Source organism: Ursus americanus, chromosome 7 (genome assembly GCF_024610735.1).
Source record: "Ursus americanus isolate L20-20 chromosome 7, mUrsAme1.1.p, whole genome shotgun sequence".
NCBI lineage: Eukaryota > Metazoa > Chordata > Mammalia > Carnivora > Ursidae > Ursus > Ursus americanus.
The window spans coordinates 48,742,448-48,756,299 of NC_142133.1; the positions used below are offsets into that span (position 1 = coordinate 48,742,448).

Sequence of the window (13,852 nt, forward strand, 5' to 3'; positions counted from 1 at the left end):
AATGAGCTGAGAACTTCAGGATGAGAAAGGTGGACAGGTTTTCCAGGCCAACGAAAAGCTAAGTGCAGAGGCCCTGAGGCAATTGCTCATGTGGCTTTTGGAGGAAAACTAACACTAGCGCAACGGAAGCTTAGTGAGCAAGGGGATACGGGCCAAGGTTGGAGGTACCATGGCAGTCCGGGAAGAATTTACGCAAAAGAGGTAACTCAATTCGTATCAACGGACTAAGGCGCCCGAGAGCAGGGGGCAGACTGTGCCGCTCTCCCACGCGGGTTCCAACTGCGTGAAGCTGCCCGCACACGGCGCAGACAGGAGCTACCGGTCGGGAGAGGTTCCAAGCCCCGGAGCCAAGGGGCTGAGGCCCGCGGGGGGTGGGGAGTGTGACCTCCCCGTGGCACCAGCGTCCCCGGAGGCACCGACGGCCGAGTCAGGTCCCTCGCTGCTACCGAGCAGCCCTCCGCCCCCCGCCCTCCAGCATCACCTCCGCCTGGAATTCTTGTCAGCGACCCTCGCCCGCCGCACTACCCGCCCCTCTCGGCTTGGTTTTTCGTCCGGGGCGGCGAGTCCGTCTTCCAAAACTTCGGAATGACAGTAGTCCCAAAAGTAATGGGGAGATGACATAAATCAGGACCAGGACGAACTCCTATAGAAAACAGACCTTTTATTCTCCGTCTTGTTTCCCTCATGGCTTTCCAGAAATAACTTGCTTCCCAGTATGCACTCTAAATCACCCCCGCCAACAGCGAGACTATTGGTTTGACCCCTCGACTCCGATTGGCTGAAGGTTTACGCCTCGATCAGGGATTGGAGAACGTGCGTTCCTTACGTATTCCCCGCGCCCATTGGTTCTTTTTCCCCGTTTCTGGGCGGAGTGGTTAGGGACGGTTTCCACCCTCTTGTTTACGGAGTGCGTAGTTGTAGCGCTCTCCGAGCGTCGGGCTGTCTCTAAAGTTCCCTATTTAGCTCGTCCGACCAATTGGGTTCTTGCTCCACCCTCGCCCTCTCCCTTGCACGCTTCCCGCGTGGTACTGCCCACACCTTTAGAGCGGCGGCGCGAGCGGGCGCCCGTCGCGTTCCTCCGCCCGCGCTCGCCAGGCTGCTCCCCCTCGAGGGTGCGCTTGGTACGGCCCGCGCCGCCTCTTTCCCTTGCTGGGGTGGCTGCCCCCCCTCGGGTCGGCGGCGCTTGGTGCCGCCCGGGAGAACCAGGTCATCGGTCGGTTCCCGTGAAAACAAAAACAATCGGCGGCGCCGCCGCGGGCAGCCGAACGCGGCGAGTGAGGACCAGGGGCTCGGGGCTGGGTGGGGAGAGCGAGCGAGAGCGGCGGCGACTATTCGGGGGCCGGGGGGGCATGGGGCAGGCGGGCACGGGCTGTGCGGGGCTCCCCCGGCGCCGCGGCTAGCGCGCCCGCTGCCTCGGCCGCCTCAGCCGCCCGCGCCGCCCGCCTGGGGGACGAGGAGCAAGACGCGGCCTCGGCCGGGCCCGGGCCGAACGGCTGCGGACACCCGGGCGCCAGGGAGCTGAGCGCCGCCGCCGCCTCCGGAATGGATCAGTGCGTGACGGTGGAGCGCGAGCTGGAGAAGGTGCTGCATAAGTTCTCGGGCTACGGGCAGCTGTGCGAGCGCGGCCTGGAGGAGCTCATCGACTATACGGGCGGCCTCAAGCACGAGATCCTGCAGAGCCACGGTAGGGCGGCCCGGGTGGGCGCGCGGGGCAGGGCCCGGTCCCTCGGGCCACGGCGGGCCAGGAGGGGTGTCCCCGCGCCTCCCCCAAGGCGCGGAGGCCCCCCCATCCGCTACCCGCGCCCCAACCCCCTGTGACTTTTCCTCCTTCCTATTTGTCTCGAACCTGCCCCGACTTCGTTGTCAATTAAGAGTGAGCGCGATCCACCCGGAAACCCAGCCCGGAACCACGGGTTCCAGCCGGGTTAAACGTGTGTGGCGGCCGGTCCGTGGCACCTGCAGACTGCCGCCGTCCCGCGGTGGGCGCCCCTTGCCCCCGCCCGCCCGGGTGCTTTTTGGTTCCCCTGGGCTGAAGGTGCGCTGATTGCGTTGGACCGGAGGGTCTGGGTGATAAGAGGGTCAGTACAGGAAGCCCCTTCTTCCTCTCCTGCCCCAGATCCTTGGCCCGGGGACTTACTTTCCAAGTCTTTCTTTCTTCTTTCTGTTCTTTTTTTAAATTAGAAAGTCGAGTGTTATTCTTAGCTGTGGGTTAACAGAACAGCCGCTGCTGCAACTTCACGATTTGACTGCTGTGTGGAAGCAGCTCTTCAACTCCGCAGCAGCACGGACGTGATTCCTAGGAAACGAGCTAAATGAGACTGTTCAGCTCTCCTAGTGTAGCCTGAGGAAGTACAGGCAACTTCCCTGAAGCAAATTGTGGCACAAGTAGTTAGTTCCTTGCCTCACCTGGCCAAGTTTTTACTTGTTTTCTTTTCAGAAGACAGATTTTCTGTAGAAGGTGTCTTACCTAGATTATTTCATTATTCCTCTAGGACCTGGGGGCAGATACTTTGCTGAAGTTAACTTGTGGAAGCTGGTTGGGAAGGGGTTTTGGTTTTGGTTTTTGAGTGAGATTAAAGGTCTGATATCCTTAGAATAACATATTCATAGTGGTGATTCCTTCTGATCAAGAAAGAAAGGACTTTAATAGATTCATTCAAGAGTTTGGGGGAGCCCTCTCAACTCCTAGGTGGAGCAGCAGTTTATGGAAAGGAAAGTTTGGTAGCTGGGGTGAGACACGGGTACTTGGGCAGGTGAGGTGAAGGCACTGGCGAGTCTCTCCCACCTCCCCCCTTTCTCCTCCTGCATCTTTCTTTCCAGACTTCTTTCAGAGGGGAGTAAGTGCTAGCCCATGGTAAGGGAGTCTTAAAACATCTTATTCTGAACATGGCAGTCACTTTTGAACTCCGGGGAAGAAGCAAGCCTGCAACCATAGTGGGGATAGGAGTTAGAATATTTTTTTTTTTTAAAGATTTTTTATTTATTTATTCGACAGAGATAGAGACAGCCAGCGAGAGAGGGAACACAAGCAGGGGGAGTGGGAGAGGAAGAAGCAGGCTCATAGCGGAGGAGCCTGATGTGGGGCTCGATCCCATAACGCCGGGATCACGCCCTGAGCCGAAGGCAGACGCTTCACCGCTGTGCCACCCAGGCGCCCCAGGAGTTAGAATATTAATATGGAAAAATAAGCAGACCTAGATGGCTGCTGGTGAAGGGGAAGCGGAGGTGGAGTTGGGTGAGAATCCTGGGAAGGCTCTGGTGAATTTGGTTTTTGGACATGGGAGATAAACCTGAAGGGCTGATGAAGACAGTCAAGGGCTTATGTGTCCTGGTGGCTAAAGATGCAGTTAGACTTGGGGGGGAAAGTAAGGTCTCAGATGGTTTCCTACTATCATTTCTACCTAGGAGAGTGAAGATCATGTAGGCTGCAGGGAAGGAAGACTGTAGGGTCCAACCACACCTTGAACTCCTCCTGGAAGGTGGAGGGCCATGGAGGAGCCAGCAGAAACATAAAGGGCAGGAGCTTAGAAAAACAGAAGTTGGTCAGCTGGTATTTGGCTATTGGGAGTTAAACTAGATTAGTGGGAATTAAGAAAAATATGCACACTGAAGTGTAAGGAGGCCCAAAGCTGTTTAAGTACAGGGGTGGGAGGTGTATGTGGTGGGGGAGTGTGGGTGTGGGTTGTGTGTCTGTATCCCTCTGTGTCTGTCTGCCTGCCCACCTGCCCATCCGTTCCAGGAAATCTATGTCTTGTTCAAGGCTGAAAGGAAAAGAATGAGTGAAGAGTCTAGACTTGGAGAGGTGGAAGGAGCATTTCCCTTTTAGGGACCAGGTCAGAGGTTGAGGGGTTGGGTAGGCAGAATTGGAGAGAATAGATGGAAAGTAAAATAGCTTCCTATAAGAGAGAGGGGGTATTAGTTGACAGGGGAAGTGTGATTGCAAGGCTCATTTTAGGGAATTTGGGGCCCATCTCAGATGGATAAAATAATTGCCAGAAATTGCTTAAGCACGAGTTTGCTTTAGACAGATTGTTTTTGCTTGGTATCAGGGAACTTTGCAAGGAGTATATGGTGTGAGGGTATTAGCCACAGATAATGCCATGCTATTCAAATGGTCTCACTTGGTGAATTGCATATATTCCGTTCTCAGGCTCCTATTTTTTACTTTCTTGTCTACCAAATTGCAGTTTGATGGTGGTGTTTCTTTGATTTTCTTTAATTCTATAATAATAGGATTACGTGACTAAAGGCAGTTATGAAACATGAAAGAAAAATAAATACCGCAAGTGTCAGGTCTAGTTTCCAAAGTAAACTCTTTTTTCTTATGGTGTTCTTACGTATGGAGGCAAACATCATGCTTTGGTATCTAGGTTATGGTAATTTTCAAAGAAGATAATTTCTAATGTTCTTTGCCAGCGATGTGGTGGTTATTAAATTTGTATCTTAAATATACCCTTCCTAAAGTTATGTCTACTGAAATCTGAGTTTGGAACTCCATTTTCAAGTTTGAATGTTTGGGCAATTGATTTTGTGGGCTCCTGTGACTTGAGAGAGGGGCTCCAATTGGGACCATCTGTCAGGGCTTTGGATCTCATTTGGTGGAGTTATTTGTGGTAATATTCTTGTAAGAATGTGATGTGATTAAAGTAGAATCTTGGGAACCCTGTAGATCCCCCAACATGGCATCATACTGATGGTGAGTAACTGCCTGATTCAGAAGTATCTTTTTAGCTAGGGTCAGGGGATAAGTTCAGTTTTTGAGGATGATTTACATTTTCTTATGTTTAAATATCTTTTTTCTAAAGTGAGCAAGCAACTACACCAAATGAGGACGGTTAGCATAGTTTGTGGTAGAAACATACGTAAATGAAGATTAGTTAGTAAGCCCTTGACACCCCATATCCACTCTCACCACTTTTATTCCAGATTATGCAACTGCCCAAAGGGGGCTCACCTGGCAGCTGGCCTGGAAGCAGTCCTGCATTGAGCCCTAACATTTCCTTCATCAGCTTTAAATTGCCTCTGTATGGCCTGAAATTCTTTCATATAAACTTTCCCTAATTATTTCATTTAAAATGCATTTTTCTTAATTCAGGTACCTTTGGGAGAATAAGGGTGTTGTGGATGGTCACTCGCACCTGGTGGATTAGTTTGTACTCTGCCATTTAATCCACCCCTAACCAAGTCCAGCCTAGGAAGAGGAAAATCTTTTTTAATTAATTAATTAATTTTTTTTAATGGGAGTGTGAGGCCTAAGGCAGAGGAGTACTTTCAGAGTATAAGGCTCTGATTGGTAGGTATAGGCTTTGACTAGGTCATAGCCAGCCACGGAGTTTTGGTGGTTGAGGGGCAACATAGCAGTAACAGAAGAGCAAAGGGGCAGTAAAGGATCACAGAGAATACTAAAAAGAAGTTCTGTTGAAGCCTGATTCATTCCTCCTCTGAGGACTGACTTAAAGGCTTTCTTCAGGTCCAAAAACTGCCTGGGAAACCTTAGCGTGGTAGATTGGATGATGGGAGAGCGATCCCGAGCCTATTGAGTGAGGTATCTGAGGAAAAAGGGATTAGAGATGACTGTTCACAGCAAATGAAAGGTCAATGTTGCGGTGTTTGGGCTGGGAAAGGAATACCATTTTTAAGCTTAATTTGCCAGAAGTTAAGGATTATACCAAGCTCCGAGTCTTACCCTTAGTTACTTTGATTAAACTTCAGGTTCACTTAATTTCCTCAACTCTTAGGAAGGAGGAGAGCACTGTTGTCATGTACTTGTACCAGCTTTTCAGTGAGTTTCCCTGTGCACATGAAGTTTGGTCTCATTTAAGATTCTGTACGGTTGATGCTGTTTGGTGATCATTCCCAGTGTGCTGTTGATCTAATTTGGGTAATGCACTAGTGCTTCTCAAACTTCACTCACACATGTGCACTCTTATTTTTCAGGTGGATTCATGATTTCACTTAAGTAGATTTATCCTCACTGTAGGCACTGATATTTGTGAAATCATAGGTTTGGTGTATTAGGTATAATAAACTATTAAAAGCAAATTCATAATTATTAAAATATCATTTCACATACAGCTAAAATCACTATTCACATCAGTGGTGTGGGAACCACACTTCGGACAACCCTGGATTAACAGGGAGATAGTACGGATAAATGTTGGTGATTTTGTGATTATTTATATGCTTTTTAGCATTTTTTTTTTCTATTGGCAAATATATTTTGTTTCCCATTAGCACTTCTGTGGTGGAAGGGAGAACAGAAGAGAACTATATATCATGTATTGCTGATATGCTGATTTCACATTTGGTAAATGGAGATTAGACTGAAACAATAGGGTAGCATTTATGACATGTTTGAAGTGTACTGGGAAAATTACAGTCTTTGTAAGAGTCAAGGGTATCCAGTATTTTTAAAAGTTATTGCTAGGCTGGGGGCACCTGGGTGGCTCAGTCAGTTTAAGTGTCCAACTCTTGATCTCAGCTCAGGTCTTGATCTCAGGGTGGTAAGTTCAAGGTCCACGCTGGGTGTGGAGCCTATTTAAAAAAAATTTTTTTTAGGCTATTCTAGGGAGTTGTATTGTAGTTTCTGAAAATGATTCTCAGTGACTTTTTTAAAATGAATTTTCTAAATTTAAATTTTGTTTTGAATAGATAATTCGTTCAAATGGTATAAATGCAAATGATAAAAAAAGGATACCCAGTAAGAAGTCTCCCACCTACTCTTTCTTATTTGTGGGCCACTTAGTTGCCCACTTCACAGAGATGCTAACGTCCAGGAAATTTTTTAAGAAAAATCAGGGAAATAATAATTTGTCACTATTCATTTTTACTTTGAGGCATTGGGCATGCAGTTCTACTTACTGTGATTTAGGCTTAGTACTATTGCAATTTACAAGTTGGTAAAGACAACTTAATTTGTAGGAGTGGTACAACACATATATTAGCTTCTAAAACTCCCTTTTTTGTGTGCATATGTGGTCTGACTCCCAGTAGTAAAACTCATTTAAACCATAATCCTCCATCTTTCTTTGGTGAATCAAAGAGAATTTAGTTACTAGTTGCAGAACTGCTTCCAGTTTTTAAAACTCGAAGGTAACAAATGAGAAGGTAAATAGGCAATTAAGCATGGAAGAGAAAGCAGATTGTGGCCACATTTTAAACTAATTTCTTTGGTATCGTTTTTATCAGTAGACAGAAAACAGAGATTCAGGGTCATATGGTACGTATACCTTTTCATTCTAGAATTTGAGTTGTATATATTACATATACTTACTGAAAAGTATGCATATTTATACATATAAATCCCTGTGCTTTTCAGAGCCTACCAGGGTTGAATGTATTATGTTGAATGAATACTAAAGGATCAGGGTTTGGTAGATGAGCCTTTATTCAGCCTTATTGTTTGGTGTACTTGGAGTAGGCTACAATATCTGGTCTCTCAGCTTTCAGTGAAACGGTTTTTGGTTTTTTTTTTAAAAGATTTATTTATTTATTTATTTATTTATTTATTTATTTATTTATTTATTTATTTGACAGAGGTAGAGACAGCCAGCGAGAGAGAAGGAACACAAGCAGGGGGAGTGGGAGACGAAGAAGCAGGCTTCTAGGGGAGGAGCCCGATGTAGGGCTCGATCCCATAATGCCGGGATCAAGCCCTGAGCCGAAGGCAGACGCTTAATGACTGCGCCACCCAGGTGCCCCGTCAGTGAAACTTTTTGCTAAATATTAACAAGACACCATTGAGAAAAGAAGGACTTTATTTTTTTTGCTCTTTTAAAAATTATGTTCAGTTAGCCATTGTATAGTACATCATTATTTTTAGAAAAAGGACTTTAAATTTTGAATGAATTAAATTTGATATCTACATTTAATATCTAGTCTGAAAAGTAGCAGGTAGGTAGGTCAGAAAAGTTTGGGTGGATAACAGTAGTCATTGTTCAAATACTCTAAGAGAAGAATAGACGAGTTAGCAAGCTACTTGGGCTGTTTTAGCTGGTGAGAATAATAGGTTAGTGTGGGCATTTCCAGTTAGGTTTAGAAGCTGATTTAACTTTGTGGGCCCTTCCTTTCCAGGCTCTTTTTAGGAGATAATTCTTTGTTATTTGGCGCCTTATTTATTCAGACTAGTATATTACTCAGGATTCTTTTGATTGCAGGTGGCAGTATAGTTTTAATTAAAATGGACTTTGTTGACTCATAACTAAATAGGCTGAGGTAAGGCCAGCTGGCTCCAGAAGCACAGAGGATGTCACAGGACTGATCTTTTTCTCTTCCTCACTCAACTGTGCTTTTCGTGGCTTCATTCTCAGAGGAGCTTTCTCCACATGGAGGTAAAGATGGCCAGTGGAGTTCATATCATTCTTATATTGCTAGTGATCCCCAAGACAGGAACATGCCTTTTTTTCCAACATTTTCAAACATAAAATTACCAGGGAGTATCGGTGCTATCTTGGTTTGGGTCATAACCCTCTCCCTGAATCAGTAACTGGGGCTAGGACATGGAGTCCGTTGGCTACCTTGGGCTGTACTTACCCCGTGTCAGGAGATGTATGGCCATGTGATCACAGGAGAGAGTTCTAGAAAGAAAAACTTGTACCCAGATGAAAGTGATTGATGTCTATTATAGTTGAGCAGCTACAAGTTACACCAATAACAGTGTTCTTTGAGGTCTTTTCTTGACTAACCCAACCTTTATTTCTCAGTTTTTGCCTTGCCTCCTAACTGTAACATTCATACAATTCAAATACTGACTTGCTAGTGCAACTTAATTTATAGACTAAAAAAATGCAATTTGGTTCGTTGTTACCTTTGGGAATTTATTTGAAATTGCTTGTATGCTTGGCATAGTAAAATCATTTTACTAAGGTTATTTTATCTTTTAAGTAGTTCCTAACTCTGGATAATGGCAAGTTTCTCCCTCACCAATGTTAACACTTCTGTGATATGATACTAGGGTATGTAGAGAAATTTCCATTCTTTCCATGTTTTAGTCTCTTAGTTGTTAGGATAGTGAAAATGGTGTTTTGGTAAACTGTTCACTTGGGATGCTTGGGATGTTAAAACTGACTTGTTTTCATTTGGGGTCCTGCTTCTTCATCTGTAAAATCTTTGAAAATGACCCCAAAATGCAGTATAGAGGAGAAATATAGAGGGCTCTAGTCCTGAGCTATGTACTGGAGCCTCATGGTGCTCCATGTAATCCCTAGAAGTTGATATATACCAGGGACGTGTTGCTCTCTAAACTGGGGATTTTTTTTGAAAGCTTCAAGAGTTTGTAGAAGAATGGCAGAAACGTCTGGCCTTCTAATCCCTCAAATAACAGACTAGAATCTCCAGCAGGGTTTGAGACTTTTAGAAATATGCTTTCACCTTATTTGGCTTTGGTGACTGTGTGGCTCAGCTGAGAATGGTTCTTTGGGAGCATTGTTCTGGGATCCATAGGCTATACTGCAAAGTCTTTAACACTTAAGATTGAGCCTGAATACTTTCTTCTCATTTTGAGGTATAGCATCTGGCTATGTGTTATCTTTGATGAGTTTGCTATATCTGTGGGATCCATCTAGATTTAATATCTCATTATTGATTATATGAAGGTATTCAGGAGGAGATAAGGAGTGACTTAAAAGAAACATTATACATGGCTTCAGCCCTCCAGGAATTTGGAGGCTAGTTAGGGAGATATGAAGATGAGTCTGCCACTTGGGAGAGTAGACCACAAAATTTTGTCCTTGAGCTCATGAGATCTGAGTTTGAGTTATTGCTCTGCCAGTTTACTGGTTCTATAATCTTGCTTACCCTATTTCCTCTTCAGTAAACTGGTAACTTATATCACAGAGTTATGAGAATTAAATAGGTAATAGATGTAAACTGGCTTTAAAATCTGAAAACAAGGTATATTTGTTTTTAATGTCTGTACCTTTTTTGTTTGTTTTTATTATTTTTAAGGTCTGTGCCTTTAATCAGTGTTAAGCACTATGGAGACACTTTGACTATTAGGTATTTTTCATACTGGTGTATGTTAGCTACCATTCTGTGCCCAGTGGTCTGCCTAACACCATAAGAAATATTCAAAAGGCATAAGATACAGTCTTCAAGGAACTTTAGTTGCATAATGAGACCTGACTTTTACATTCGAGAGGGGAAAAAACCATGGCCATGACACAGTATAAATAGCAGTGCTTCTGGTTAGTACAAATACTAGCAGTTCAGAGAAATAGGAGAGAAGAAGCCCTTAGAAAGAATTGCTGGTGTGTGTGTGTGTGTGTGTGTGTGTGTGTGTGTGTGTGTGTGTTATTTTAATTGAACTTCAGAGCACCTGGTTAATAGTTATTAATCGTCAGTTAAATGTAGAACTGGCTAAATCCTGTGGGAGTTAACAAAGGGCAAGTAATCGTTCTTATGCTCTAAGAACTTTGTCTGGTAAAGGAGATGACACTGGTGTGTTTTTAACCATTAGTGCCCGGTAGTGCAAGGCCATGTATATAGGCCAGTGCTGAGTGAGTGGTACACGCAAGAAGAGGTAGGATTTGAGACCGAGTCCTCTAACCTGTCAAGTTTCAATAACAGAGATTGAATGTGGACATTCAGGATGGGGTGCCAGAAGTGGTGGTTGGCAAGAACAAAGGTGCAGTGGAGTGAGAGTACAAGAGGCATTCTGGGAGCAGGGAAGGACCAGAGCAGGGAGAAATAGGGTAGGAGAATTAAAATTAAATTAGAATCAGGGTTTATAGAGTCACAGATACCAGGGAAAATAGTAGACTGGGAAGCTTTTGAATGACTTGGGTGGGGAGTACACTTTGAACAGGGACTGGACAGGGACTTTACCTTGAGACCAATTAGCAGCATTTAGGTTGATTGGAGTTGGGAGTGCCGTTTGGCTAGAGGCAAGATGACTAGTTAAGTGTCAACTTAGACCCAATGAAAGAGGGACTTCTCTTTGGGTGGTCATGGTAGAGATGTACAGGGACTCATGCATGGGATCTCCTCAGGGAAGGAATTACCAGGACTTGGTGTGTGGATATTGTCTGGCAGGATGGAAGAGAGGGGTTGGAAAAATCAAAGCTTAACCTAAGGTTTGAGCATGACTGACAGGTAGACAGTTATGGAACCAGGAAGAAAATAAGTTTATGAGAGGGGAAGATAGAAATTCGAGTTTAATTTTTAAGTATGAAATTTATATTTAAAGACTAAAAGAAACCTTATCTGATTTAGCCATTCATTTCAGAGATATAGAAGGAGGTAGCTAGAGATTAATTCTCTATATTTTGAACTTGAAGGGAATGAATAGGCTTTCTAAAGTGGGACTGTCTAGCAGACATTTGAAAAACGATGCCCTGTGTCCTCTTTTTCTTCTGTCATCTCTGTCAGTTCTTGCCTCATCGTGTATTTTTGAAGCCTTCCTTTCTTCCCTGTGCTAGTCATTTTGGTCTAGCTCTCTGCTCTAGGATCACTATTAGTCTGTACCACGTAATTTAGCTTTTAAATATAAACTTTTCCCCCCCTCATGTGTTTTGCAGCACACTAGTGCACTGGATCAGAACACACCTATCTGAATCTACGTTCTGTTCTGGAAGGTCAGGGGTTGACCCCCAAAATACTGTACTTTGTAGATTTGCCACCTTTTAATATACTGAAAAAAGTTTTTGTTTTCAGTGTATATTGCCCCTAGAAAAAAAACGAGTGTCTTTTATTTGTGCCTTTTTCTTCTTCCTCTGAGTGAATCTCTCTGTTGAGCAGCTGCTGTGTCCTAGGTGCTGAGGTAGCTCATAAGAAGCCTCAAACTCCAATAGGCCACAATTTAGTTTGCTACTCACAGTATGAAGCAGTCCTTTTATTATTATTTTTTTTAAATACCAACCTTACCTTTTCAAGTTTCAAGTTTTTCTGTTTTACAGTTTTGCAATCTTTTCCATGTTCACCTTGACAGTGACTTCTTCAGAATCAATCTTAGACCCTTTTATTCTTTGTCTTCTTTTATTCCCATCCTAAATTTCTTAATCTGTCTTAAATACTTGATCTGTACCCTGAACACTGCCAACAGGCATTTAGCATTCAGTAAATTGACTCTACATGTCAGGGTTCTCCCTTCCTTTTGACTTTAGTCTTTTTCCCTCCTGTTTTGTCTTTGTCTAATCTCATTTTGTTTATTTTAAGACCAGGGTGGCTCAGTTGGTTAAGTGTCCGACTCTTGATTTCATCTCGGGTCCTGATTTCAGCTTGGTGAGATCAAGCCCTGTCTGAGTGGGGGTTGGGCAAGGAGCCTGCTTAAGATTCTCTGTCTCCTTCTGCCCCTCCTCCCCTTAAAAAGAGTGGAATAATGTAGAATTTTTTCCCCCTTACAGCCTTCTTTTGATTTTTTCTATTTTAATTTTTTTTAAAAGATTTTATTTATTTATTTGACAGAGATAGAGACAGCTAGCGAGAGAGGGAACACAAGCAGGGGGAGTGGGAGAGGAAGCAGCAGGCTCATAGCGGAGGAGCCTGATGTGGGGCTCGATCCCAGAACGCTGGGATCACGCACTGAGCCGAAGGCAGGCGCTTAACCACTGTGCCACCCAGGCGCCCCTAATTTTTTTTTTTTTTTAGGAATTAATCTAGAATGAATTCTGGAGTATAGCTCTATTAGGTCTCAGTTTTCATTTAGGTATAATTAGGATTATGTTTACTAAATGAATTTTTTTGTATTCACATCAAAACTTGTATGCCGTTTTGTTTTCCACTTGATTCCAAATTTAAGCTCTCTGTCCATTTTATGAAGTGGAGTTAACTTTTAATAATGCAAAAGAGCTCAAATGCAATATGTGTAATATTTATAAACTTGGATATTTAAAATTTTTTCTGCCTCAATAATATTCATAAGATTGTTAAGTCAGGTCTTAGTGATTTCTGGGGAATGCTACTATTTGCTTCTACCAAAATATTCTAGTCCTAGGTGGTGATGTTTTCAGCTATTTTGGACATCTGAATAATAATCATAGTAATCACCTTTCCGTGTTGTGCCTCACCATTTTTTATAGGGTGCTCTTAATTATAGGGGGTCTCATCTCTCATGTGGTTGACTCTTAGGCAGCATGCACTTCATGGTCTAATTGACACCTTTAAACTGCCTTTTATGCCAGATTAGAACTTTTGATTATCTGTCCATGAGCAGATATATCAAGCTACACCATTATAGTGCTGCCTACCAACCAGCTGTTTAGTTTGAGCAATATTATTTTTCTTTAATAGTGTATACAATTGTTTGAGGGTTATCTTCCCTTCTGATGTCCTAAAAATAAGTGGCAAACAAAATAGCAAATGCAAACACTGAGTAGGGATGAGAACATAGTTTTCAGTCTTAATATCTTTGCCTTGTTGTTAGATGAGCCAAAATGATGAGTAAATCTTGTCACATAATTGGACTTATGGTCATCTTAAGCCATGTGATTAGTAATAAAGGAAAATAATTGAACAAATAAATGTACAAAATGAACTGTATTGAAAGTTATTTATAAAACCAAGATATAATTAGGAATTTTGTAATTTTTCCCCGTGTGGGAATTGGGCACTCTTTTTATTGTGTAAAAGTTTGTTCTACCTTCCTACATTCTGACTTGGGGTATAATTTTATAGAAACACATTATGTGCTGAAGTTGAAATATATTTCATTTTTTGGACACACCTTGGCATAGTTTTCTTTTACAAACATAGAAACTATGGCTCAAAACACAGGCCTCTTAATTTTTTTCCCAAGTCTTTACCTGCATATTTAAGGTTTTTGAGGGAAGGGAATGGTCATTATTTGGAAAAGGAAAGGAACTTACAACTGGGGGTCTCTATTCTATGAGTGTGTTTTTATTTGGACATTGGTGTG

At 43.3% G+C, this 13,852-nt stretch overlaps 1 protein-coding gene and 1 long non-coding RNA gene across 6 annotated transcripts in view; one reads left to right on the forward strand and one right to left on the reverse strand.

The window, feature by feature from the left end:
- Nucleotides 1-767, reverse strand: part of LOC123799709 (uncharacterized) — a 62,860-nt gene extending 62,093 nt beyond the window's left edge. For all 4 annotated transcript variants that reach the window (XR_015725238.1, XR_015725239.1, XR_006781676.2 and 1 more), the window contains exon 1: nucleotides 659-767. This is a non-coding gene — a long non-coding RNA (uncharacterized LOC123799709). The remainder of the gene's footprint in view (nucleotides 1-658) is intronic.
- Nucleotides 768-1,032: 265 nt separating this feature from the next.
- RMND5A (required for meiotic nuclear division 5 homolog A) overlaps nucleotides 1,033-13,852 on the forward strand; it is a 62,761-nt gene continuing 49,941 nt past the window's right edge. Inside the window, exon 1 of one of the 2 annotated variants that reach the window (XM_045808877.2) lies at nucleotides 1,033-1,684. In XM_045808877.2, the coding sequence (XP_045664833.1) occupies nucleotides 1,543-1,684 (142 nt within the window). In that variant the 5' untranslated portion in view covers nucleotides 1,033-1,542. The remainder of the gene's footprint in view (nucleotides 1,685-13,852) is intronic. The other variant, XM_045808878.2, reaches the window with a different exon arrangement.